The sequence below is a fragment of the Aquarana catesbeiana genome, linkage group LG02, assembly GCF_042186555.1.
Source record: "Aquarana catesbeiana isolate 2022-GZ linkage group LG02, ASM4218655v1, whole genome shotgun sequence".
Lineage (NCBI taxonomy): Eukaryota > Metazoa > Chordata > Amphibia > Anura > Ranidae > Aquarana > Aquarana catesbeiana.
In genome coordinates, this window is record NC_133325.1 from 132,142,642 (window position 1) to 132,167,988 (window position 25,347).

The following is a 25,347-nucleotide window of genomic DNA, read 5'->3' on the forward strand; positions in this document are numbered from 1 at the left end:
GGAGGGAACAACCCCCCCACCCCCCCCATCCATGGTTTTCTCAGGCTGCCCTGTACCAACAGGGAACCAGAGAATGTAGCCGGTGGTTTCGCCAGCTGAACTGAGCTGATCGGAGACCAGAAAGGCTCCAATCATCTCTATGGCCTAAGAAACCAGAAGCTACGAGCATTTCATTACTTAGGTTTCGCCGCATATAAACAGCGCCATTGGGAAAGGATTTTATCACACCAATCTTGGTGTAGTCAGATGCTTTGAGAGCAGAGGAAAGATCTAGGGTCTAACAGACCACATTTAAAAAAAAAAAAAAAAAAGGAGTACCTGTCACTACCTATTACTATTAAAGGGGATATATTTAAATTCCCTGAGATACCAAAAAATAAATTAAAAAAATGAAAGGAACAGTTTAAAAATAAAAAAAGCACCCCTGTCCCCCCGTGCTCATGCGCAAAGGCAAACGTCGGTCTGGTGTCATGTAAACAGCAATTGCACCATGCATGTGAGGTATCATCGCGAAGGTCAGGTCGAGGGCAGTAATTTTAACAGTAGACTTCCTCTGTAAATCTAAAGTGGTAACCTGTAAAGGATTTTAAAGGCTTTTAAAAATGTATGTAGTTTGGTGCCGCTGTACGTTTGTGCGCAATTTTAAAGCATGTCGTGTTTGGTATCCATGTACTCGGCATAAGATTTTTTGTATTTAATCAAACATTTGGACAATATAGTGTGTTTTAGTGCATTAAAATTAAAAATTGTTTTTCTTCCAAAAAAATTGTGTTTGAAAAATCGCTGCGCAAATACTGTGTGAAAAAAAAAAAAATCGCAACACCCACCATTTTAATCTTTAGGGCCTTTGCTTTAAAAAAAAAAAAATACATGTAATAAGTATTTTTCTAGCAAAAAAAATATATATATTTTCATGTAAACAAAAAGTGTCAGAAAGGGCTTTGTCTTCAAGTGGTTAGAAGAGTGGGTGATGTGTGACATAAGATTTTAATGTTGTGCATAAAATGCCAGCACAGTTCAAAACCCCCCAAATTACCCCTTTTTGGAAAGTAGACACACCAAGCTATTTGCTGATAGGCATGTTGAGTCCATGGAATATTTTATATTTTGCCACAAGTTTCAGGAAAATGACAAACTTTTTATTTATTTTTTTGCACAAAGTTGTCACTAAATGATATATTTCGCAAACATGCTATGGGCATATGTGGAATTACACCCCAAAATTCATTCTTCTGCTTCTCCTGAGTACGGGGATACCATATGTGTGACACTTTTTTGGAGCCTAGCCGTGTACAGAACCCCGAAAAACAATCTGCGCCTTCAGGCTTTCTAAGGGTGTAAAATGGTTATTTCACTTCCTCACTATCAGTTTCAGAGGCCATGAAATGTCAAAATGGCACAAAACCCCTACAAATGACCCCTTTTTGGAAAGTAGACACTTCAAGCTATTTGCTGAGAGGTATGCTGTGTCCATGAAATTTTTATATTTTGCCACAAATTTCGAGAAAATTACTAAATTTTTTTATTTTTTTTTTTTAGGGCTGCGGAAATTAACGATTAATTCCTCGATTAATCGTAATTTTTTTTGATCGGTGGGCTGCCTGCCCTGGGGCCACTTTGGGCCAAGCTGTGGCTGCAGCCCAGAGCTCCCTCCTCCACTATATGTCATACACAGTCTGCGGGCATCTCCCGTTGTGTTTCTCCGAGCTGAGTGTGAAAACTTTGGCCACGCTGTGAGAAAAGTCCCGCCCTCCTCCTAGATCAGCTCGTGTGACAGACACAGTGCCCTGTCTATCACACAAGCTGATCTAGGAGGAGGGCAGGACTTTTCTCACAGCGTGGCCAAAGTATTCACACTTGGCTCTGAGACACACACAGCGGAAGATGCCCGCAGACTGTGTAATCCAGGCACTGACTACAATGGGGCTGCGATTATGGGCACGGCGAGGCTGCGATTATGGGCACGGCGAGGCTGCGATTATGACGTGTGACATCCTAGCCATGCCCCGCTATGTCCGGCTTCGGCCGTTGCCATAACAACGGTGCTAAATCAGCTAAAAGTAGTTGGATCTGTATGTGTGTTACAGTGGGGACGGAAAGTATTCAGAACCCCTTAAAATATTCACTCTGTTATATTGCAGTCATTTGCTAAAATCATTTAAGTTCATTTTTTCCTCATTAATGTACACATAGCACCCCATATTGACAGAAAAACACAGAATTGTTGACATTTTTGCAGATTTATTAAAAAGAAAAACTGAAATATCACATGGTCCCAAGGAGTCAGACCCCTTGCTCAGTATTTAGTAGAAGCACCCCTTTGATCTAATACAGCCATGAGTCTTTTTGGGAAAGATGCAACAAGTTTTTCACACCTGGATTTGGGGATCCTCTGCCATTCCTCCTTGCAGATCCTCTCCAGTTCTGTCAGGTTGGATGGTAAACATTGGTGGACAGCCATTTTTAGGTCTCTCCAGGGATGCTCAATTGGGTTTAAGTCAGGGCTCTGGCTGGGCCATTCAAGAACAGTCACGGAGTTATTGTGAAGCCACTCCTTCGTTATTTTAGCTGTGTGCTTAGGGTCATTGTCTTGTTGGAATGTAAACCTTCGGCCCAGTCTGAGGTCCTGAGCACTGTGAGCTGTAAGGTCTTATATAGACAGGTGTGTGGCTTTCCTAATCAAGTCCAATCAGTATAATAACACACAGCTGGACTCAAATGAAGGTGTATAACAATCTCAAGGATGATCAGAAGAAATGGACAGCACCTGAGTTAAATATATGAGTGTCACAGCAAAGGGTCTGAATATTTAGGACCATGTGATATTTCAGTTTTTCTTTTCTAATATTCTGTGTTTTTCTGTCAATATGGGGTGCTGTGTGTACATTAATGAGGAAAAAAATTAACTTAAATGATTTTAGCAAATGGCTGCAATATAACAAAGAGTGAAAACTTTAAGGGGGTCTGAATACTTTCCGTCCCTACTGTATAATTAATCGAAAATTAGTCGATTAATCGATTTAAAAAAAAATCCATTAATCGAACACGAAAATTTTAATTAGTAACAGCCCTAATTTTTTTTTACACAAAGTTGTCACTAAATGATATATTGTTCAAACATGGCATGGTTATATGTGGAGTTACACCCAAAATACATTCTGCTGCTTCTCCTGAATAAGGGGATACTACATTTGTGAGACTTTTTGGGAGTCTAGGCGCGTACAGGACCCCAAAAACCAAGCACCGCCTTCAGGCTTTCTAAAGGCGTCAACATGCCTCTCAAGCAAATAGCTTGAAGTGTCTACTTTCCAAAATGGGGTCATTTTGGGGGGGGGGGTGTGCTATTTTGGCATTTTATGGCCTTCAAAACTGTGATAGGTAGTGGAGAGTAAAATCAAAAATTGACACCCTTAGAAAGCCGGCAGTGATTGGTTTTCAGGGTCCTGTACACGGCTAGGCTCCCAAAAAGTCTTACACATGTGGTTACCCCCATACTCAGGAGAAACAGCAGAATGTATTTTGGGGTGTAATTCCACATATAACCATGGCATTTGTAAGCAATATATCATTTAGTGACAACTTTGTGTAAGTTTTTTTTGTCATTTTTCAAACACTTGTGACAAAAAAATAAAATATTCAATGGGCTCAACATGCCTCTCAGCAATTTCCTTGGGGTGTCTACTTTCCAAAATGGGGTCATTTGGGGGGTGGGGGTTGTACTACCCTGCCATTTTAGCACCTCAAAAATGATAGGCAGTCAAACTAAAAGCTGCGTAATTTCAAGAAAATGTACACTAGTTTGTAGATGCTATGACGTTTGCACAAACCAATAAATATATGCTTGACTTTTTCACCAAAGACATGTCGTTGAATACATTTTGGCCTAAATGTATTACTAAAATTGAGTTTATTGGATTTTTTTAATAATAAAAAGTAGAAAATAAATTAGGGATGCACCGAATAGGTTTTTTGGGGCCGAAACCGATACTGAAAATAAATCTTCCTTGATCCCGAAAACCAAAAGTGACTGTTTTTAAAAATATTTTTATACAGGAGATGGTCAGAGACTGGGGACATGGTACAGGAGATGGTCAGAGACTGGGGACATGGTACAGGACATGGTCAGAGACTGGGGACATGGTACAGGACATGGTCAGAGACTGGGGACATGGTACAGGACATGGTCAGAGAGTTAAGAGACTGCGGACATGATACAAGAGATCAATGCAGCCAGCCTGTGCCCCCAGTAGTGCAGCCTGTGCCCCCAGTAGTGCAGCCAGTGAAGGGAGAGGAGAGCCGCCGCCTGTTTGATTACAGCGCCGGGAACATCACAGCTTTCATTTCAATAGCTGTGTGTTCCCCGCTGCGCGCCATCACATACAGCCCCTCCCCCTTGTCCGGGCACTTTGATAGACAGATCACCCATCCCATCGGACAGGTGATCTGTCTATCAAAGTGCTCGGACAGGGGGGGGGGGGGCTGTATGTGACAGCGCGCAGCGGGGAACACACAGCTATTGAAATGAAAGCTGTGATGTTCCCGGCGCTGTAATCAAACAGGCGGCGGCTCTCCTCTCTCCTACGATATAGGAAGCCCCCCTGATAGGCGGGCCCCACCCCCGCCCCTTTCGGTATCGGCAAAAATTCTTTCGGCTTTTTGCCGAATGGGCCATTTTCGGCCGATATGTTTTGGCGGCCGATACTTCGTGCATCCCTAGAAAATATCATTTTTTTTCAAAATTTTCAGTTTTTCCTTTTCTATGGCAAAAAATAAAGCTCGCAGAGGCAAATACCATAAAAAAAAAAAAAAAAAAAAACTATTGGTGGGTGTGGAAAAAAGGACGCAAATTTTGTTTGGTTACAGCATTGCATGACCGTGCAATTACCAGTTAAAGTAGCGCAGTGCCAAACTGTAAAAAGTGCTCTGGTCATTGAGCAGCCAAATCTTACAGGGCTGAAGTGGTTAATGCACTCATTGGCTAACGTCAGAGACTACCACAAATAAAAAAAATAGAAATAAAAAAAAATTACCAGCAGTTGGAAGATTAAAGAACTTTCAAAGTCCAAATTCAGCACGGCAGTGAAAAGATGTCCTTCCACCTTGGAAGAATGAGCTAAGCTAAAGAAGCTGTAAGGTAAAGGCCTTTCTTTTAACAATTGTCAAATCCTCATTTAGGCAACAATTTACAAATGAGTCAATCTATTTATAGTCCGTTTTCAACCATGGGCACATTGATAACCCAAAAATTGGTAGAAAAATATATGCCCAACATTGCGCTTTTTTTTTTTTTTTTTTTTAAAAAGGTGCACGATTTAGGGATGGCATCCTTATACTTGCCTCATTACTTGGTGTGTCACTGGTCCAGAATGAGCATGTGTAATATCAGATAGTCCCACATTTAACAACCAGACATGTCCAGCTTATTGACTCACTAAGCAGTGAATCAACAATGATAATTGTTAGCCATCCCTGCATTCACAAACACGCCGGTATCTCTATACTCACAGACTCCCTTTAATTAATTAAAAAATGTTATGTTATTAAATACATAGCAAAACCTACCTTTTTACAATGAATATCTCAGAGTTTCCGTGGTCAAGCAGGAAAAGTGTTATACGTGCAATATCTTCAACCCGATATCTGGCTGGGCCACAAGGTTTCTGGATGTATTTACTTTCTAATGGAATCAGCTCAGTAATCCTTCCACGGTACCAGGATTGGCGGTTTGAACTTCTAAAAGCTATAATTTCTCCTATTTGCAAGACAACAAAATTAATGTTATTTTTAAAGTGATTGTAACCTCTTTCTATAAAAATAACGAATATATTATACTTGCCTGCTCTGTGAAGTGGTTTTGCACAGAGCAGCCCAGATCCTCCTCTTCTCGGGTCCCTTTTCTGAGCTCCTGGCCCCTCACTCCTGTTGAGTGCCCCCACAGCAAGCATCTTGCTATGGGGGCACCCAAGCCAAGCTGCAGCTCCGTGTGTCCATTCAGACACGGAGCTGCAGTTCAGCCCCACCCCCTTTCTCTCCTAATTGGCTAACTGACTTGTGTCTCAGACAATCAGGAGGGAGCGTCTCGGACGGCCGAGACATTCGTGGACATCGCTGGACAGAGATGGGGCTTAGATAAGTATTGGGGGGGGTTGCTGCACACAGAAAGCTTTTTATCTTAATGCCTAGAATGCATTAAGATAAAAAAAAAAAACATTCTGACTTTACAACACCTTTAAGTAAAATTAGATCTACTGACCTAGGTTGAAGAGAATCTAGGTTACAGAGAATCTGCCACTTGTCCCTTCATTCACTTGTATCAAGGAGATATAATTATGTTTTAACAAACACCCTAGTAGTCCATGATTTGTTATAAATTATGTACTTTACTTTTAAAATAGAAGGTTAGGGCTTAAATAATCCCCTTTCAGCTACTGCTTCCCCACTGCTTTTAGACAAGTTCCATACAGTTATAAAACCCCTGTATTAATACCCCTTTTTATTCTTATTTTCGAGCAATCACATGAACTTCTGGCTATTTTATATAGCTTGGTGAGCCTGACAATGGAGCTGAATTACAGAAATTTGTGACCTCACCCACTAGCTTTAACTGCTGCAGCCATTGTCAATGGTGGAGAGAGTCATCTCCCACAAGGCACAGAAACAATTCATTGAAAAACAGAGGAGCTGGAGTTTGCGGTTATGTGACTGGAAAGACATAGATCAAGATGAACTGACAAACGGCATCACGGGAGCATCCACAGCGAGTGCCCAAGAGTTCCTGGATCCGAGGACACACCATTTCAGTTTGGTATTGCATCTAGATTTTAGTACAGCCATGATCAACCATTTGTGACATGGGGCATTGAAAATTCTCCTCTAGATTCAGCAGAAGACTGAGAAAATCTGCCTACCAGTCCCCCCACCCAGGATGTGAACAGGGAACAGGAACTTGAAGTTCTGCCCAAGAAAGGTTTGAGTCCAATTTCTTTAGAACTAGTCAAATTATAAAGCCTCCTTGATGAATGATGTAGGAAAGAGACATAGAATCGTAGAAAAAAAAATATAGTCGGGTGTCCTCACAGCAGAAGAGCACATTGATAACGGGACAAAAGAATTGCCCTGAGTTACAGGATGTTATTGGGAAGGCAAGCTTTTTCCAAATACCAATTCCTCTGCACGAAGAAGCCATCCAAGAACACTACCCAGTCTGACAGCTTGGTAAATATCATGAGGATCCTTCACGACTGTGTAAGAAAGAACTTTAACTCCATCGCTGCTTTGGAGATCTACTGCATTAAGCCGGGTATACGTGGGCCGAAAATTGTCTGAAAAACGGTCGGTTGGCAGAAAGCGCCCAACTTTTTGCCAATGTGTACAGCTCCTCGCCCAACAAAAACAGGCTCACGTTCGGCTTCTGTCAAACGAGCATGCTGGAAAACCAGCATCTGATCAGCACTCGCAGCCTATGGCTCCAAGCACTGATCACTGTGTGCTGGCGGGGGGGGGCACAGTCCCTTGTCAGAACACAATATCTCAGTGGAAGAGAACACTTCACTACCATCGGATGTGTTTGTACGTTTTTTTTTTTTTTTGCTCAGTTCACTGGGTTGAACTAAAAAAAAAAAAATCTTACCTTGTGTACCCAGAATTAGAGTCTGGCCTTGGGAGGTCAGATGCCCAGCCCAAGAACCGAAATTGCTTATTCGACGCAGTCAAAATGTTGAGTTGCAATGGAGTGAAAATGGTGCATGGCACCACTTCAAAGGAGGAAACTACTGTAAGAGACCTGAGAACCAAGACTCTCATGCAGCATGAACCTTGGCTCCGGCATGAGAATGAAAGAACATAAGCTTGTTTTGAGATAAGAAGATCCCGGACAGGGCAGTGTTTGTATTCAGGAGCATGGTACAGCCATGACTTTTTCAGATTAATAATCCATACGAAGATCTGCAGTCTGTACCAGCTGTTGGATAACAGGCACAGGAAGGACAGATTCATTAAGGTACCCTACAATATGAATCCCAGAGCATGGAGCAGAGTCCTAACTGGGGCAAGAACCTTGGTTTAGACCCGGGTGGCCATGAACAGGCCAAAAGAAAGAAAAGAACAAAGAAACAAATTGGTAAGGTTGATCACCTACTGCAAAATGCAGATAGTGAAATGGAAAGATAAAAAGGTACAAATGGACATCCCAGATGTCCATTAAGGCAAGAACATTTCTCAGAAGGAAGGTGATAACTGAACTGGCATTTTTCATGCAAAACTTTTCAACCTGTAAGAACAAGTTAAGAGTCATTACATACAGAATGCAACAGCGTACCCCCAAGAGGGTTCTATTAAAAACCTTTTAATTGTGCACCTGCTGAACAAGATAATTACGCCTTGAGAAAAGTATCTCTACAGCAGCAAGAGGATGCATCGGTCAATAAGGGGACTGTGACCAGTATGAATGCGTAAAGGAGGTAGAGTGCAAAACACCAGCCCGCAGTGCCTGGAAATTTTATTCTAAGACCCAGGTGTCAGATTTTCTGGAGCCAAATGACCAAGAAGTCCAATAGACAGCGGCCCACTTTGAGAGGTGGGGCATCACTGAACACTGTGAAAAGGCCTTTGCACCACTCTTGGCCGATTTGTAGGGCCATGACTACTTGTATAGTATGTTTGTGCCTCAGACGTGCCATTGGAAGACCAAAAGGGATGAAAGGAACCCAACCCCAGAAGTAGAAAACCTACTTGTAGAGGAGCAAGACTTTTTTCCCTTGAAGAGAAAAGTGCACTTTCCCCCATGTGATTTCCGTTAGGGGAAGCCAAACTGGTATTCACCTTTTAAAAAATAACAGTTTAGCTAAAGAGCAATTAAGCTATAAGAATGCTGCACAAGCAGTTAGAAAGAAGAATTTTGGAGATTTGGCAAAGTGTATCTACAAAGTCCTTCACACAGTAGTGCAAGGCTACAGGTAAAAGATTTCTTGGATTGTGGACCAAAGCTTTGGTAAGGATGGTACTAGGATTTTAGGCCAGGCACCTAGCCCAGACAACAATAGCCTGAAAGAGTGCCACAGACCTAGACATATGTTGCATGGAAGAGGCCGCCAAAGATGAGAGCATTTTAAAGAGAGTACAACCTTATCTACTGAATCCTAAAGTGGAAAAAAGCCCAACTATAAATGTCTCCTCTTCCTGCCTAACCTGTATAAAAAAAAGATCTGTATACTTACCTATTCTTAATCTACTTCGGTCCAGTCACGTGATCCCGTTGCTCCAGCTCCCATATAAGTGAGCAGCAACTGTAGGGGATAGGAGGGACCGCGTATAATGGCTGGGCCATGAGAGGCGTCATGGTCCTGGAGCTCATAGTCGCATGATAATAGCTACCTCTAATGTGCTCTCAGAAGAGGCAGAAGCGGGAGCTCGGTTGCAGTTAAGTCCCCTGACAAAGAAGCCACATAGAAAGAGCTACAGCCATGTGAATATGAGCAGGTGCATAAGCACCACTATAGACCAAATTTGGAGTTAAGATAAAACTTAACCCTGGCCATCCTGATGAACAAGCTGAATTTTAAAGACTTCCACCCTCACAATAATCCAGTAGACAGGTTTAGCAGGGGATTCACCCCTTGTGACAAGGGATTTACCTCCTCCTTCACAATGGGCTTACGCCAGCAAGGGTCTACAGAGACAGGGCTCTGCACCAGAAAGCCCACAGCCCTGGACCTGTAAAGTAGAGAGAAAGAGGGAAAAAAAAGTAAGCTTCTGTCAGTAGAGAAAATATCCTTTACCTTAGGACACTAACAAAAAAAAACTCCAAAATGAACTTAATTCTCACCTAGGTGAGAAATGAAGTGGGTGCGGGTGGGTACATGTAAAAAAAAAAAAAAAATGTTTCAATAAGAAAAAGAAAAAAAAAAAAAAAAAAAAAAAACTTAAATGTATTTGGTGGGGGGGTGATAAACGGCACTTTCATTTTTGAGTGAAGGTCCGATTCAACTGCATGGAACTTGTAAGTACAGTAAATGTAACTGAACTGGGGAGGCAAAGGATTAAATGTGAATTCTGATAGCACTCCTTTCTCCTTTAGGGTCCATTCACACCATGTTCAGTCACCTGTGTTTTTCTTCTCAGACAAATGTGGTGTTTCTCTGCGTTCCAGAGCTGTTCTGCAACATGTGCAATCTGTGCGCTTGACATAAAATTCACAAGGGCAAGTGTGAACAGAACATAAAAATATTTTTTTTTAGCCATCACCAAAATAAAATATTAAACAAAGCTGATCAAAGTGTAATACTTTAACCAGTGTAACAAACAATGTAACCCAAGCACAAACGCTTTTTTTTTCTTTTTTAAACAGTATGTACTTTATAACTATTTTTTTTTTCCGGATGCGAGAGATGTGTGGGATATACTCAAAGTTAAAAGAATAAAAGAAGCAGGAGAACTAAAAAAAATAAGATGCACCCCCTGCGTCTTATGGAGCGAATACTGACCAGGCACCACCCGCCCGGCCGTGTCAGAATACCAGCGCTCAGCTTCTCTGTGGAGGAGAGAGAGGACAGGATGTGAGGCGGATCCTTGCAGGGGCATACCAAGGGGGAGCGGGGGGAGGCGGTCTGCCCGGGTGTCAAAACATGGGGGGGGTGTCAGTGTAGTTGCTATGGGGGTGCGCTCTGCAACCAGTTCAGTTGACACCCGCCAGATGTGACACCATCCCAAAAGCAACAAGAGCCCTGGCTGTTTTTTTTTCCAGCCGGAACCCCCCCGCGCCGTGGTCTGGTCCAGTCTCACTTCCTGCTCCTTCCACCGGCAGCTGCTGCTGCAAACTATGTCCCCAGTCCTCCTTCCTAGCTGCTGCCCGGGTATATCTGAGGCTGAGAGCCAGCCAGCCAGAGGGGGTTGTGCATTGTAATGGCAGTGTCCTCCGCTGCCTGAGGTGAGCTGATAAGGGGGTGGGAGGTGTGGGCTGGCATGGTATTCAGGGCCCAGTCACCTGAGCTGTTGTGCTATAAGAGCTGATCTGGGGGGGGGGGGGTTGCTGTGTCCACCACCTCCACCACCCAGGCATAGTGTAGCTGAGCTGATTTGATTAGGGGGGTATGTGTCCACTATCCACCTATAGTAGTAGTAGTAGTATAATATTAAATATTTTAGTACACCATTTGGTTCAGAATATTTTTTTTTCTTGTTTTCCTCCACTAAAACTTAGGTGGGTCTTATGGAGCGAAAAAAAAAAAAATACTGTAATACCCTCTCTCTAGTGGTTTCCAATATGTATATATACTTAGACTGCTATATTAGTAATAAAAAAAATTGGAGCTGGATTATATTTTATTTATATTTCTGCATTTGGATTGCACAATTCTTGCACGCATGACATTTCGTTTTATATATTTATGCAAGTTCAATGATTTGTGCTTTTTAAATTGCTGATTTTCAGGTGGTGGCAATATAATTTAAATGAAACATGCTTAGCTATTATAGCATCAACAGGCAACATTTAGGGAGTATTTGGTTTCGTATTTTGTGCATCAGCTCCATTCCTTGACAAAGTCTATATAACAAAACCTATTCAGAGAAGAGCTTTTGGTACACACAAAATTTACTATCCCATTTGCCCTGCTGAGTAATCTCAGGAGACACAGTGGAAACTGCTCCATTCACAATACTGTGTCCAAAAAAGTCGCACTGGATTTCCAGTGCGACTGATGCGATTTTCAGTGTGACTTTTTGGTGGCAACATTTTAAAATCGCTGCAACTTTAAGTTACACTAATCTCAATGGGTGCAACTGCAAACAATGGGATAACCCTATCGTTATCATCCAAGGAAGCTGCCATCTTAGGCGCTGTTTGACCTTCAACTGCCATGGGCAACACAGTGGCTAAGGCTTCCGCCTGACAGCACTGGGGTCATCAATTTGAATTCCCGCCTGGAGTTTGCATGTTCCTCCTGTGCCCCTGTGGGTTTCCTCCCACATTCCAAACACATGCTAGTATGCCTCCTGTATAAATTGGCCCTAGCACATTTATTTATTGATGTGAGTTAGGGACTTTAGCTTGTATGCTCATTGAGGGCAAGGACTGATCTAAATGTGCAATATATGTGTAAAGCGCTGCATAAAATGATGCTATATAAGCGCCTGCATAAAATAAATGAATGATGCTGCACATGTGATCAGTTATGACACCAGTCGTTTGATGGTTTGACAGTTTGGTTGAGAGCACAACCAATGTGACAGTTGCTTTCCCACGCCCACTGCAAGCAGTGTTTGAGGCGGTGGAGGAGCGGTGTTATACAGTGCTCCTCCACCGCCCCTGCCCATTGAAATGAATGGGCACCGCAGCCGTAGCGCCTGCAAAGCACTTCGGCAGCAGCGCTTTTCGGGTGCATTTAACCCTTTCTTCGGCTGTTAGTGGGGTTTAAAGGCTCCCTGCTAGTGGCCAAATAGCGCCACTAAAACTAGTGGCGCTTTACCGCTGACGTGGCCCAATGTGAAAGGGCTCTTATTGCATTGTAAGAGAGGAGAAGCTTAAGTTCCCCTTTTCTTTTCTTTTTTTTAACCAGCAGATGGAATGAGAAAAACTGACAGATTGCTTTAGAGAGATTGTTTTTAAATTAGACTTATTGCAACTCTGTATAGGTTTCTGGTTAAGCCCCCCTTCTCATTGGAACAATTTGACATGGGATTCGACAGGTCAAATCACATGTCAAATCGGAGCCTATTGCTGGCAATAGGAGCGTCCCAATCGGTGCAGCGCCGCACCGATTTCCAAAAGTAGTTCCTGCACTACTTTTGGCGACTTCAGGGGCGATTTCAATAGATATCTGTGCATGAATCTATACGTATACTAAAACACCGTATGCATGGGCTGCTGTCTTTATAACAACATTTTTTTACCCACTTACTGCAACAATGACATCTTACAAACCATCCCAGTGAAAAGAAAAATATTCACCTAGCTCCAAGATGTCACAAGGAGAACAATGGCTGCTTGTGCGGCCCAGCATAGATAAACTCCGCTCAAGCATGATAAGCTGCTTGTTTTGAGACAAACGGTGAATGTAAAAGTTGCAAGGATTAACAATGTGGATGAGGCATACAAGTTCCACATTGCCTGTAAAAAAGAAAACACACTTGTTAAGAAACTAAGCTTTTCATATTGGAGAACTCCATTCAGAAGCAATCATCAACATTAACTGAGGTGAATGTAACTTGTAAACAGTTACCTTTATCTACCCATTCTGAAGGCACTCAAATCACATCTTGAACCATTATTTTATCCATTTCTTTCCTTAAAAACCCATTCTCGCAGAGCGTACGCAGATATGCGGCCTCGGCTTTCCAGGGATAACAACCGATGCGGCTAAAATCTGCTCGATTGTTATCCCGGAGGAGCGGGAGAGGACATACCCCCCATTCCCCCGCCTCCTGCTGCTCTGAACAGGCCTCCCGTCTCACCAGGAGACCCGATCCTCGATCCGCCACTTCCGGTGGCTAGAGACAGACTGGCACGAAGCCGGAAACGGCTTTGTTCCAGTCTCCTGAATGTAAACACAGAAGCGATATCACTTCTGTTTTACTCGGCTGCCAATGGCGCCAGATTTAAAAAAAAAAATATACAGTATTCAGAATCACCGTTTTCAGCGATCTGAATACTTTGAAGTGCAAAGGAGGGATTGGAGGTCTTTTAGACCCCGATCCCTCCATAAACCTGTCACCACCTATTACTGTCACAGGGGATGTTTACATTCCTTGTGACAGCAATAAAAGTGATCAAATTAAAAAAAAAAAAAAAAAAAAAAAAAAAAAAAACACAAAACACAATTTAATAATATAAAAATAAATAAGGGAAAACATTTTTTAAAGCGCCCCCGTTCCCGTGAGCTTGCGCAGCAAAGAAAACGCATACGGAAGTCGCGCCCGCATATGTGAACTGTGTTCAGATCACACATGTGAGGTATCACCGCGATCGTCAGAGCGAGAGCAATAATTCTAGCACTAGACCTCCTCTAACTCTAACCTGGTAACCGTAAAAAAAAATTTAAAGCGTCGCCTATGGAGATTTTTTGAGGTACCTTAGTTTGTCGCCATTCCACGAGTGTATAAAGCGTGACATGTTTGGTATCTATTTACTCGGCGTAACATCTTTCACATTATACAAAAAAAATTGGGCTAGTTTTTTTAAAAAATTCATGAAATTGTCCCTTTTCCCCAAAAGTTGCATTTAAAACACCGCTGCACAAATACTGTGTAATATAAAATATTGCAACAATCACCATTAGATTCTGTGTGTGTGTGTGTGTGTATGTGTATGTGTATGTGTATGTGTATGTGTATGTGTATGTGTATGTGTATATATATATATATATATATATATATATATATATATATATATATATATATTTTTTTTTTTTTTTTTTTTTTTTTTTTAATTAGTTTGGGGGTTCTAAGTAATTTTCTAGCAAAAAAAATAGGATTTTTCTCTGAAGTTCATTGACACAGCCTTCATAATGATAGGGTTATATTGCCTCTATTAGGAGTAGGACTAGGCAGAACAAAAAGCAAAAAGCCAACAAGCACCTGGCTACGCCCATGGGCTGTACTTCAGTCGGTATATAACCCCCGCCCTGCTCTAGGTATTCAGTTTAGTAGCAAGCAGTAACAGAAGTATCAAAAGAACTCCACAGAGGTGTGGGTGCTGTGTCTGTCAATGAACTTCAGAGAAATGGATTTTAAAGGTAAGTAAAAAATCCTATTTTCTCATGCGTTCATTGACAGACAGCCTTCATAACAATAGGGACGTCCCAAAGCAGTGCCAACATGAGGGGTGGGAAAACGAAAAATCCCAAGGCTAATACAAGAGCCAACCAGGTAACAGGAACTTTACCCAGGACAAGCTGGAACCCAACCTGAACGATCAACCTTCAAGAGGGAATAGACCCTCTAACCAGCGGCCTGCAAAAAAACCTTGCGGCCAATAGAGGCATCCGCCGATGCCAACTCATTCACTTCGTAGACTTGTGAACCAGTAGACTGATGACCAGTGGTCGCCTTGCCAACTTGCACAACGGACGCATGATGACAGAAGGCCCAAGAAGCACTAAGCGCCCGAGAAGAAAGCACCATAACAGGAAAGGAGGCATCTGACAGAACAGTCCCGTCCCCCCCACCCAGAGAAGGGTTGTAGACAAAACCAGAACGACCCTTTCTTGGCCCGGCCGCAAATACCCCTTCAGGGCAGATAAGACAAATTCCTCGGAAAGTGTTGACTAGGGACACAAGCAAGACAATACAATGTCCTTACCCAAATGGAACTCCAAAGACGTAACTCTGTAGAAAAAAGGCAAAGCACCACCTTAACCTGGGTAAGGTGAATGACAAGATAACGCCCCCTTTTTCACACTCTGTGAGCGGAGGCGATAGCCCCAGGAGACCACCCTCCAAGCCAGAGAAAGTAATGGAATATCCCGATCTTGAAAAAGAGATCGAGAGACTTCTGGAGAACCGAAATTACCAAGTTCAGGTCCCACAGCGGTAGAAGAACCGCACTGGTGGAAACAGACGTCTAACCCCTGGAAAAGGATACGCACCAGGAAGTGCGAGACCAGGAGACATTGAAAAAGATCACCCAGGCTGACACCTGGGCCTTGATGGTACGCGAGGTCCATTTCTCTATCCCCCAACAGCCGTGTTTGAAACCACAGCACCTGGCTCATCACAGCCAGGCCATTGAAAACCAGCGCCTTTAAAAACAGGATGGAAGAACGGTCCATGAGCCCGTAGGTCCTTCCTGAAAAGCAGTCGCCCAGAAAAACGTTGGCGACCGGGCGCACCCGGTCAACGTACCCAGACCACTGGGACCCATCCGGACCCAATAGGATTACCGAAATCACTGCAGCCGTGATCCTGCCAAAAGGCAACAGCAAAGGCTGGAAATAAGGAAAGACAAAGTAAACGTGGATCACTAGAGCCGCCAGAAGATCCCGTGACCACCTCAGGCGTGCCCCCGCGGAGAAAATACGATGAAACGCAGCCCAGTGAAGGGCCCACCCCATGGTCCAACCCTAACCAACTGAAGTATCCGATTTACAGTATTCCACTCCTGAAAAGCGTATATATCAGAAAAGGCCGGGACGAGACGCTCTGCCCACCAGAGGATACTGGCAACAGCCAGGGCTGCCAACAGCGTATTTTGGCCTGCCCTGGCAAAGGACATACGCCACCATTGTTGCCTTTGCCCGACTGGATCCGTAACGGGAGCCCCCGAAGTCAATCCTTTCATGATCCAGAACTAGTCTGTTCACATGAAGTTCCAAGATATCACCCGGTAGTCCGGATTTCACCAACATCCAACAACCCTGAGTAGAGCTCAGTCCTAGGACCTCTTCCACCCGGGCGGACGGGCATTGGTGGTCACCCTATTCAATACAAGGGGAGAAAGGATTACCTCACCGAAGCACCGGAGAGCAAAGCCACTAGACTAGGGAAAACGCTGCATTCCTGAATCAGCCAAATCCGACTGTCCAAAGACCCTGGGTATTTGTCCCATTATGCCAGGATCTCCCCTAAGGGAGCTTGTATGGCACTATGCAAATGGAATAGCTTCAAAAAAATAGATAACATCGAACCCAACACCCACATGCAGATCCGCAGAGGAGCCCACCTGCCGGACCGAAAATGAAAAACAAAACGCATCGCGCAACTTCCGGAGTATTGTCCGGGAGAAGCAACACACTGTCCAGAGCCGAAGCCCGGGTCAGGCTCAGATATTCAAATGATCTGGCAGGGCCAAGCAGACATCCTATAGTATAGACTCCTGAGATCAGTCAAGGTCTGTATATTATTATTATACAAGATTTATATAGCGCCGACAGTTTACGCAGCGCTTTACAACATTAGGGCAGACAGTACAAGTACAATACAATTCAATACAGGAGGAATCAGAGGGCCCTGCTCATTAGAGCTTACAATCTAGGAGGGAGGGTCAAGTTATACATAAGGGTAATAGCTGTGGGGGATGAGCTAATGGAGAAAATAGTGCAGTTGTTAGATGGAGGCAGGATAGGCTTCTCTGAAGAGGAAAGTTTTCAGGGATCGCCTAAAAGTGGATAAACTTGGAGACAGTCTGACAGATTGGGGTAGGGAATTCCAGAGGATGGGCGAGGCTCGGGAGAAGTCCTGGAGGCGGATATGGGAGGAGGTGATGAGGGAGCTAGAGAGCAGGAGGTCTTGGGAGGAACGGAGATGGCGATTAGGTTGGTATTTTGAGACTAGGTTAGTGATGTAGCTGGGGGCAGAGTTGTGGATGGCTTTTTAACTTATTGTTAGTATTTTGAATTGAATTCGTTGGGCGAGTGGTAGCCAATGGAGGGAATGGCAGAGAGGGGTAGCAGACACTGAGCGGTTTGTAAGGTGGATGAGTCTGGCAGCAGCATTCATGATGGACTTAAGGGGGATAGTCTGTTTAAAGGTAAGCCAATGAGGAGTGAGTTGCAGTAGTCAAGGCGAGAGATAACCAGGGAGTGAATCAGGAGCTTTATGGTTTCATTGGTTAGAAAGGGACGTAGTTTAGAGATGTTGCAGAGATTGAGGCGGCAAGCTTTGGAAAGTGATTGGATGTGGGGCTGAAAGGAGAGTTCAGGATCCAGGATAACACCTAGCACCCTGACATGTGGGTACGGGTGGATGGGTTTGCCATTGCTCTTGACAGAGAAGTCAGGGGAAGAGGCACGTGGGGGAGGAAATATTATAAGCTCGGTTTTGGACAAGTTGAGTTTGAGGAAGTGGTGTGACATCCATACAGATATGTCGGTTAGTAAGTTAGTGATGTGTGAGGAGACTGAATTGGAGTAGTCGAGGAGTCGGAGAAGAAGATCGTCCAGGCAGCCCAGGATCGCAAAACCCCCACTGACGTAACCACGCCAGATCCGGGGCCAACACCTTGTAAACACCCGAGGAGCGGTGGCCAGACCCGAAGGGGCAACACCCCCCGCTCATAATGCCCCGCACCCACAGCAAATACCAAAGGGAGTGCTGGAGACGGGTACACAACAGATTGCGTAAGTAGCATTCGTGATGTCGATAGAAGTTAGAAAGTCCCCATGACCACAACAGGGCTTGCACTGCCCCCCCACGGAGAACAGCCAGCAGTCTGGCAACAAACGCCCTTAGAAGCAGAAAACTAACTTGGAGGAACACAGCCAGAAAACTATCTTCTAACCGGACAAGATCAAGACACGACATGCTATCATCCTAAAATACATGTCCCAGCAGCACTGAGGAAATAGAGCACAGCAACCAAAGAAACTGTGGTCAACTGTAACACCTGGACCAACAGGTCTGCCAATGCAGCAAAGCCAGGGGGACCCTGCTCCCCCTCCAGGTATGTCCGCTGGCCTTTAGAAACCAGAGATTCCTCTATTGGAACCACAGTTGCCTTGAGCAGCCTAGAGATAGGGGGGTCCACTACTGGTGGAACATCACACTACTGAAGGAGGGACTCCCCAAAGGGGTACCTTACAGCAAGTGTTTTTGGAAACACCACTTTGGACACTCCCCGTCCTCATGGACAAATTTGTTCGAATAGGAGGAGGAAGGGAATGTGCTCGTCGCGCAAAACCGTTTATCCAAAGGGATACTGGCCCTCCGCCGCAGCCACCACTGCACCATCTTGAAAAGGTGCAAAAGTGCGAAAAAAACGGCGCCCCTTGACCGAGGCCTGGTCCACAGAACCGGGGCCCCTCACAGGGAGGACAGACCTGGGGGCCCCTCACAGGTGGCAAAAACCGTGCCCCCCCCACCCCCACAGGGAACACAAAACCGTGCCCCCCCACAGGGAACACAAAACCGTGCCCCCCCCTCCAGGGAACACAAAACCGTGCCCCCCCCCCCCACAGGGAACACAAAACCGTGCCCCCCCCCACAGGGAACACAAAACCGTGCCCCCCCCCCACAGGGAACACAAAACCGTGCCCCCCCCACAGGGAACACAAAACCGTGCCCCCCCCCCACAGGGAACACAAAACCGTGCCCCCCCCACAGGGAACACAAAACCGTGCCCCCCCCACAGGGTACACAAAACCCTGCCCCCCCCCCCACAGGGTACACAAAACCCTGCCCCCCCCCCCACAGGGTACACAAAACCGTGCCCCCCCCCCCCCCCACAGGGTGCACAAAACCGTGCCCCCCCCCACAGGGTACACAAAACCGTGCCCCCCCCCCCCACAGGGAACACAAAACCGTGGCCCCCCCACAGGGAACACAAAACCGTGGCCCCCCCACAGGGAACACAAAACCGTGCCCCCCCCCCCACAGGGAACACAAAACCGTGGCCCCCCCCACAGGGAACACAAAACCGTGGCCGCAAAGCCATGGCCTAAAATAGCCCCAGGACCTCCGAACACAAAGTCTGCGCGTGCTCGATGGCCAGGCTGGGGAGACTACCAGGATCTATATTATCCAGCCTGTCACCCAGCCCAGCAGTTGATTGCAGATCATCACAGGAATAAAGATAAATAAAACAAAAATCCAAAGAACCCCACGTCCCAACAGGGAGCCAGGTCCTTGCGCTTGACTAGGCAGAAAAAAAACTGAATACCTAGAGCGGGGCGGGGGTTATATACTGACTGAAGGACGACCCATGGGCGTAGCCAGGTGCTCGTTTGCTTTTTGTTCGTCCTATTCCTAATAGAGGCGATATAACCCTATCGTTAGGAAGGCTGTATCTGTCAATGAACGAACGAGAAATACGGATTTTAACTTGTAAACACCAAATGTCAGAAATAGGCTTAGTCATGAAAGGGTCAACTGTGCCCAGACTATAGAAATTTGTATTTTTAAACATTCTCAACATCCATGAAAAAGGTTCAAAGCAAGCCACCCCTGATCTAGATGCTTGTACTGTAAATTCTCAAAGATCACAACAGACTACAAAGTATTGCTTCTGTTTTAGAAAAAATCTACGTTTCATTAGAAGGCTGGCACTCTGGCACAATTCTGGTGAAATAAAAAAAAAAAAAATGAAGATTTCTCTGTTGCATACTTTGATTATTTCTGGACAATACCTATAACTACTTTGTATATTAATGACTTGTTTTAAAGTGCTTCTATTGATTGTTCATAATATGTAAACACTCTGGCGTTCATAGTATGGGCAGAGGTTCATTATATGGCAAAACCTAGCCAGGGAAAGGGAAGGTCTATGGGACACACTTGAATACAAAACTAACTTAACTTAAAATTCATATAATCAGTGGAACAAAACACTGGGTTGGGTAATACACTCACTATACTCAACCGACTGAGAAAATCAGTTTTCATTAGAGCCCGAGCCCTTGCACACTGGGGCGGTTTGCAGGCGCTATTGCGCTAATAATAGCGCCTGCAAACCGCCCCGAAAGTGCCGCTGCTTTCATTCCAGTGTGAAAGCCCCGAGGGCTTGCACACTGGAGCGATGCGCTGGCAGGACGGTAAAAAAAGTCCTGCTAGCAGCATCTTCGGAGCGGTGAAGGAGCGGGGTGTATACCGCTCCCTTACCGATCCTGCCCATTGAAATCAATGGGACGGCGCGGCTATACCGCCGGCAAAGCGCCTCTGCAGAGGCGCTTTGCGGTGGTATTTAACCCTTTCTCGGCCGCTAGCGGGGGGTAAAACCGCCCCGCTAGCGGCCGCATACCGACGGTAAAACGCCGCTAATGATAGCGGCGTTTTACCGCCGACGCCGCCCCCCGCCCCAGTGTGCAAGGGCTCTTAGGACATGCTCCCACCACCAAAAATCAATTCTAGTAAATAGATTTCTTCAAAAATAAAGCTTTCAAGCAATAATCATGAAAGTGATGGTATATTTTCTCATGCAAAAAAAAAAAATTACTTAAGTATGGGTTTCTTTCCATTTCAAAATCATACTTGCCTAGATGGATCGGTGGATGCTGCATCTGTCCGCCTGTGCCTGCACTCCTGTGGTCCAAAGTATAGCCAAAAGCAGCTTTGGCTGCAAGTCTCCATTAAAGCAGAATTTTACTGAAAAAAATTTAGACATTTCGCTTTTCCTCTGCCAATAATGAAAACTTTTTTTGGATGGGGAAGCGGGTACCTAGTTTTAACAGGTACCCACCTCCCACTTCCGCTGAAATTGCCAAGGCTACAGGATTTGAGACTGCTGACTTTTTAATGTTTTACAAAGTGAATGAAGATCCTTTTTAAGTCAAACTTACAAAAAGGTACAGAGGGTGCTAAAATACCTGAACAATTCCAGAAAAGCTGTAATTTGAGGCATTGGCCACCAGGTCTCCAATCTACCTTAGCATTAGTCCTTTCCCTTACAGATAAGGTGCCCAAAGACAGAAGCACTGATTTCAGACAATATAGCTTCATTTTAAAGCTGTCCATACATTGATCGAAATTTGATCCATGTATGGGTAATGTAGTTGTACAGAAGTTGTTGATCTACCAATTGGCTTCAGAACAACTGCCCTATAGGATTTTTGCCAGTCGATCAGAGCAATCAGCTATAGCCAGCAGTGCTGATCAGTGTATTCTAATGGCAGGGAAGTCTCCCTGTTAAATTACAACGGCACAGCGGAAGGATTCCCCCATCCACCTAGAGTGCGTGGATGGGAAAAATCAAGTATTTTTTTTCCCCCCGTTCAAGCTGCTGGTTGAATGGAAAAACTAATCATCTATGGGCCGATTTAGAATAAGCCCAAGGGTGAATATGCATGATTAAAAAGAAAACGAAATACTTGCCGTGATCACCTTTCTTCTGAGAAAAAGGTGGACTGTAAGCCATTTTCCCCTCGCTCTTTTTCAATTTCTTTGATTTACAGCTGTACAACTCTGTATTTGGAACTTCAAAATTAAGTATACAAGTTAAAGCAATATGCAATTATTTTTCTTTTAATTCAATGTTGAGCAAACAATTACACACAACTATACACAGAATACATGGTAAACAGGATTCATACCGAATCTCCCCGCAAGACTATCTAGAATAACATGGCTTTAAAGTGGTTGTAAACCCTTACAATACACTTTTTGCTACAGGCAAGCATATAATAAGGCTTACCTGTAGCTACCACTAATATCTCCTAAACCTGCACGGTTTAGGAGATATCCCCTGTATCTGCATGTGCCGACGTTATCGGCACATGCACACTAAAGCAATGGCACGTACGTGCCGTCTGCTTCAGTAAGTGTGCCGTTACCGGCGGCTCCTGCAAAAACCGTCCGGTGCTGTGTACAGGCACCGCAGCGAGGGCTTCGATCTCAGGTCAGTATTACAAAACGAGCTAGTATGCTATGCATACTAGCTCATTATTGCCTTTCTTGCAGGTGATAGTTGTTTTTGTTTTTCAAAGTGGGTTTGCAACCACTTTAAAGATACACAGCTACTTAAAAGAAGTAACAGAAGTAACAGAAGAAAGCCAAAAAATTCACTTCAAACAAGCATATTGCTAACAGTTATAAACTTGCTTTTAGCTTCTGACTGCCTGGCAGTGATCATTATGCTTCAGTCACACAGCCATAAACATTTTTACTGATGTTTTCACATGGTTTTTCTGGGAGAAAGGTTCCTGCGTAATGATCAGTAAAATACCTGCATATAGATGTGCTTAAATGTGTAAAGATGTGTATGTGTACATAACTTGTTTTAATTTATTTTTCCCCTTTGTTTAGACTAAATTTGCGAGCATGCAAAATCGTGTGTGTGTGTATATTATATATACACATACATATACACACACGTAAATCGCATATCCTTAGACGCAGGTATTTTTATTCTGTGCAATGGATCTGAAAGCAGCTTATGTTTACGCACCAGTGTGAATGGCTCCATTTAAAACAATGCAACAGTGTTAAAGCAGTTTTATACCTGCACATTAACCTGTTGCCGCCCGCCCACCGTCATATGACGGTGGAGCGGTGTGGCTCTTGTTCTGGGCCGCCGTCATATGACGTCAGCAGTCACACAGGACATGCACGCATTCGCGGGCGCGCAGCCCTGCACTGTCGGTGGCAGTCTGTCCCCGAGAAACAGATCGTCTAGGTATGCCAAGACTGTTTAAGCCCTGTGCCCTTGACCTGGATACAGGTGGGGCTAGCACCTTTGTGAACACTCGAGGTGCTGTAGCTAGCCCGAAGAGCAAGGCTATAAACTGAAGTGCTGCTGTTCTACTTCGAACCGCAGAAACCTTTGGTGAGCGGGAAATATGGACATGCAGATATGCATCCCTCATGCCGATAGGCGCCAGAAGTTTTCCTCCTTGCAGGATAGAAACTACTGACTTGATCGACTCCATAGAAAGGAGCGGATCTTCAGGAACTGATTTAGATTCTTTTAGATCTAGAATGGATCTGTTGAATTTCTGCGTGGCTCTGTACCTGTACAGGAAACGCATGAAAAAGGCAGTGAAGGTTCCAAGGAACCTAAGAAAAAAACAGAACTATCAGCTGATTCTACTAGAGGTAGCTTGAAAGAGGCACAAATCATCTCTGTAAGAGGTTTGTACCAGCAATTTCTCAGATTGCGAGGCTGAAAAAAAGTTCCTAGGCTTCTCCCCTTACCTTATCCTCGCTGCAGGATACTGCTGATATAACAGACAGATCCAACTTTCACCCATCACGGCGGGCGGCATAGATAAAACCTTCAAAGACTGGGGCCCTTTTTAATAGGGGCTCCGCTCCTTTGGACCTGTATAGCACCCCTCAGGAACAGCTTTAGGTAATATGAAAAACCAAAAAGAGTCCTGGTTCCTAGGGTCCAGCTCTCAAAGAGAAGCTTACAGGCAAAACCTCGTTCAATGCGAGGCCCAGGTACCATCCTATGGCCTCAGTGGCGAGGATGGATCCGGTTGTGGAGGTTTTTTTAAATCCAGCATGGATCCCTCCCTGGAGCTCCTCAGAGCACATTTTCACTCGTGACCAACATCTTAGACACTGGCGAAAAAACTGAGGACTCCTGGAAGGAGGAGGGGTTATATAGGGGAGTCAACTTCCTGTATTGGTTATACCAGTGTCAACACCTGAAGGTAGGCCCATAACCCACCAAGTAATTACTTGAGGCTCTGTGTCCTATGATGTACGATAAAGAAAATGCTCTGGTCATTCAGCAGCCAAATCTTCCGGGGCTGAAGCGGTTGAGCATTTTTTCACAACTGGCTAAAATTTATGCACAGTACTTGTGTGTTTGTGTGTGTTGCTGTAGCTGTGCAGGGATTGTGCTTTGGATTAGCTGAACCAGAATTGTGCTGTAGTAGCTGGAAGCCTACAAATGAACCACAGCAGGGGAATAAAAAAAAAAAGTGCATGCAACAATGTCATTGTGCACCGTTCTGCACCTTTTGCACAATAAAAACAGGACTGCCCAAGACAAAGCACTTGCCTATTGTCCACTTTTATTGATGCACTCAGCAGTCCAAACTGCAGACCAGAATGCCCAATGTTCACCCATCAAAGCAGGCACACCCAACAGGGTCTTTAGGGACACATCTCTGCCCAGGGGATCCTTGTGCTAGACCCTGTCATTAAGGTCACCAGATGCACACTATCCAAGAGATCACTGCCCGCAAGATATAGTGCCAGCTAGCAATATTACAGGCAGTCTATGTTCTTGTTGCAGGATCCAGGTACAGTCCCCTCTTGGCCATATGGCCGCAGGAAACTCCTACGGATGAAGCCCTGCTATACCCTAGCAGGGAACAAAAGAATATGCCAGAAATCAGGGGCATTTTTACTACGCTTTTGCAACCGAGATGCATGAAAGTAGCCTTAGCCCAGTTGGGATAAGTTATGCCTAGGCAGGGAATTTCTATTTTGTAAATGGAAAGTGTCTATTTACCCGAGAGTGGTAGCTTAAACTCAAGTAGCCATTAGTATGACATGTCCTGTGTCCTCTAAGGTAAGAAAATTACTGTTGCCGTCACAGAAATACAACGTAGCTACCATTCTGTCTTACATCACACTGTATACATCACACTGTGTATTTATTTTTGGCTCTATTATAAAGCAGGTCAGTTCAATCTACTTTTTTGCCCATACTTCTCATGTGGGTCAGAAGAGCGCACTTGTGCTCTCCAGCGACCCAGAATTGATAGCGGAACAAAGCCTTCTGTAGGCCGATGTCACAGAAGCGCTCCAAGCTCCGGAAGTATCCCGACATTATCGGGATCCACCAGATGCCTCAGAGCTTAAACCGCGAGCTGGAGCCGCTGAGAGCTTGAGCGTCAAACTTCGGTACTTTAAAATCTCCATAGGCTAGAAATCTGGGGTCTATAAGTCCCCACATCTCTCCTCTAGGCTGGAAAGCCTGAGATAAAAAACATGTTTACATCTGCTGTGGCCGGAAGTGACGTCATAACA

At 44.6% G+C, this 25,347-nt stretch overlaps 2 protein-coding genes across 2 annotated transcripts in view; both read right to left on the reverse strand.

The window, feature by feature from the left end:
* RNF17 (ring finger protein 17) overlaps positions 1 to 6,617 on the reverse strand; it is a 532,263-nt gene extending 525,646 nt beyond the window's left edge. The window contains exons 1-2 of the mRNA XM_073612476.1: positions 6,596 to 6,617; positions 5,563 to 5,752 (exon numbers count right to left, since the gene is read on the reverse strand). Coding sequence (XP_073468577.1) covers positions 5,563 to 5,752; positions 6,596 to 6,617 — 212 coding nt within the window. The remainder of the gene's footprint in view (positions 1 to 5,562; positions 5,753 to 6,595) is intronic.
* A 1,307-nt stretch (positions 6,618 to 7,924) lies between these two features.
* Positions 7,925 to 25,347, reverse strand: part of LOC141126550 (RING finger protein 17-like) — a 72,434-nt gene continuing 55,011 nt past the window's right edge. The window contains exons 7-11 of the mRNA XM_073612477.1: positions 21,736 to 21,837; positions 12,916 to 13,105; positions 9,633 to 9,711; positions 8,138 to 8,269; positions 7,925 to 7,960 (exon numbers count right to left, since the gene is read on the reverse strand). Of these exons, the coding sequence (XP_073468578.1) occupies positions 7,925 to 7,960; positions 8,138 to 8,269; positions 9,633 to 9,711; positions 12,916 to 13,105; positions 21,736 to 21,837 (539 nt within the window). The remainder of the gene's footprint in view (positions 7,961 to 8,137; positions 8,270 to 9,632; positions 9,712 to 12,915; positions 13,106 to 21,735; positions 21,838 to 25,347) is intronic.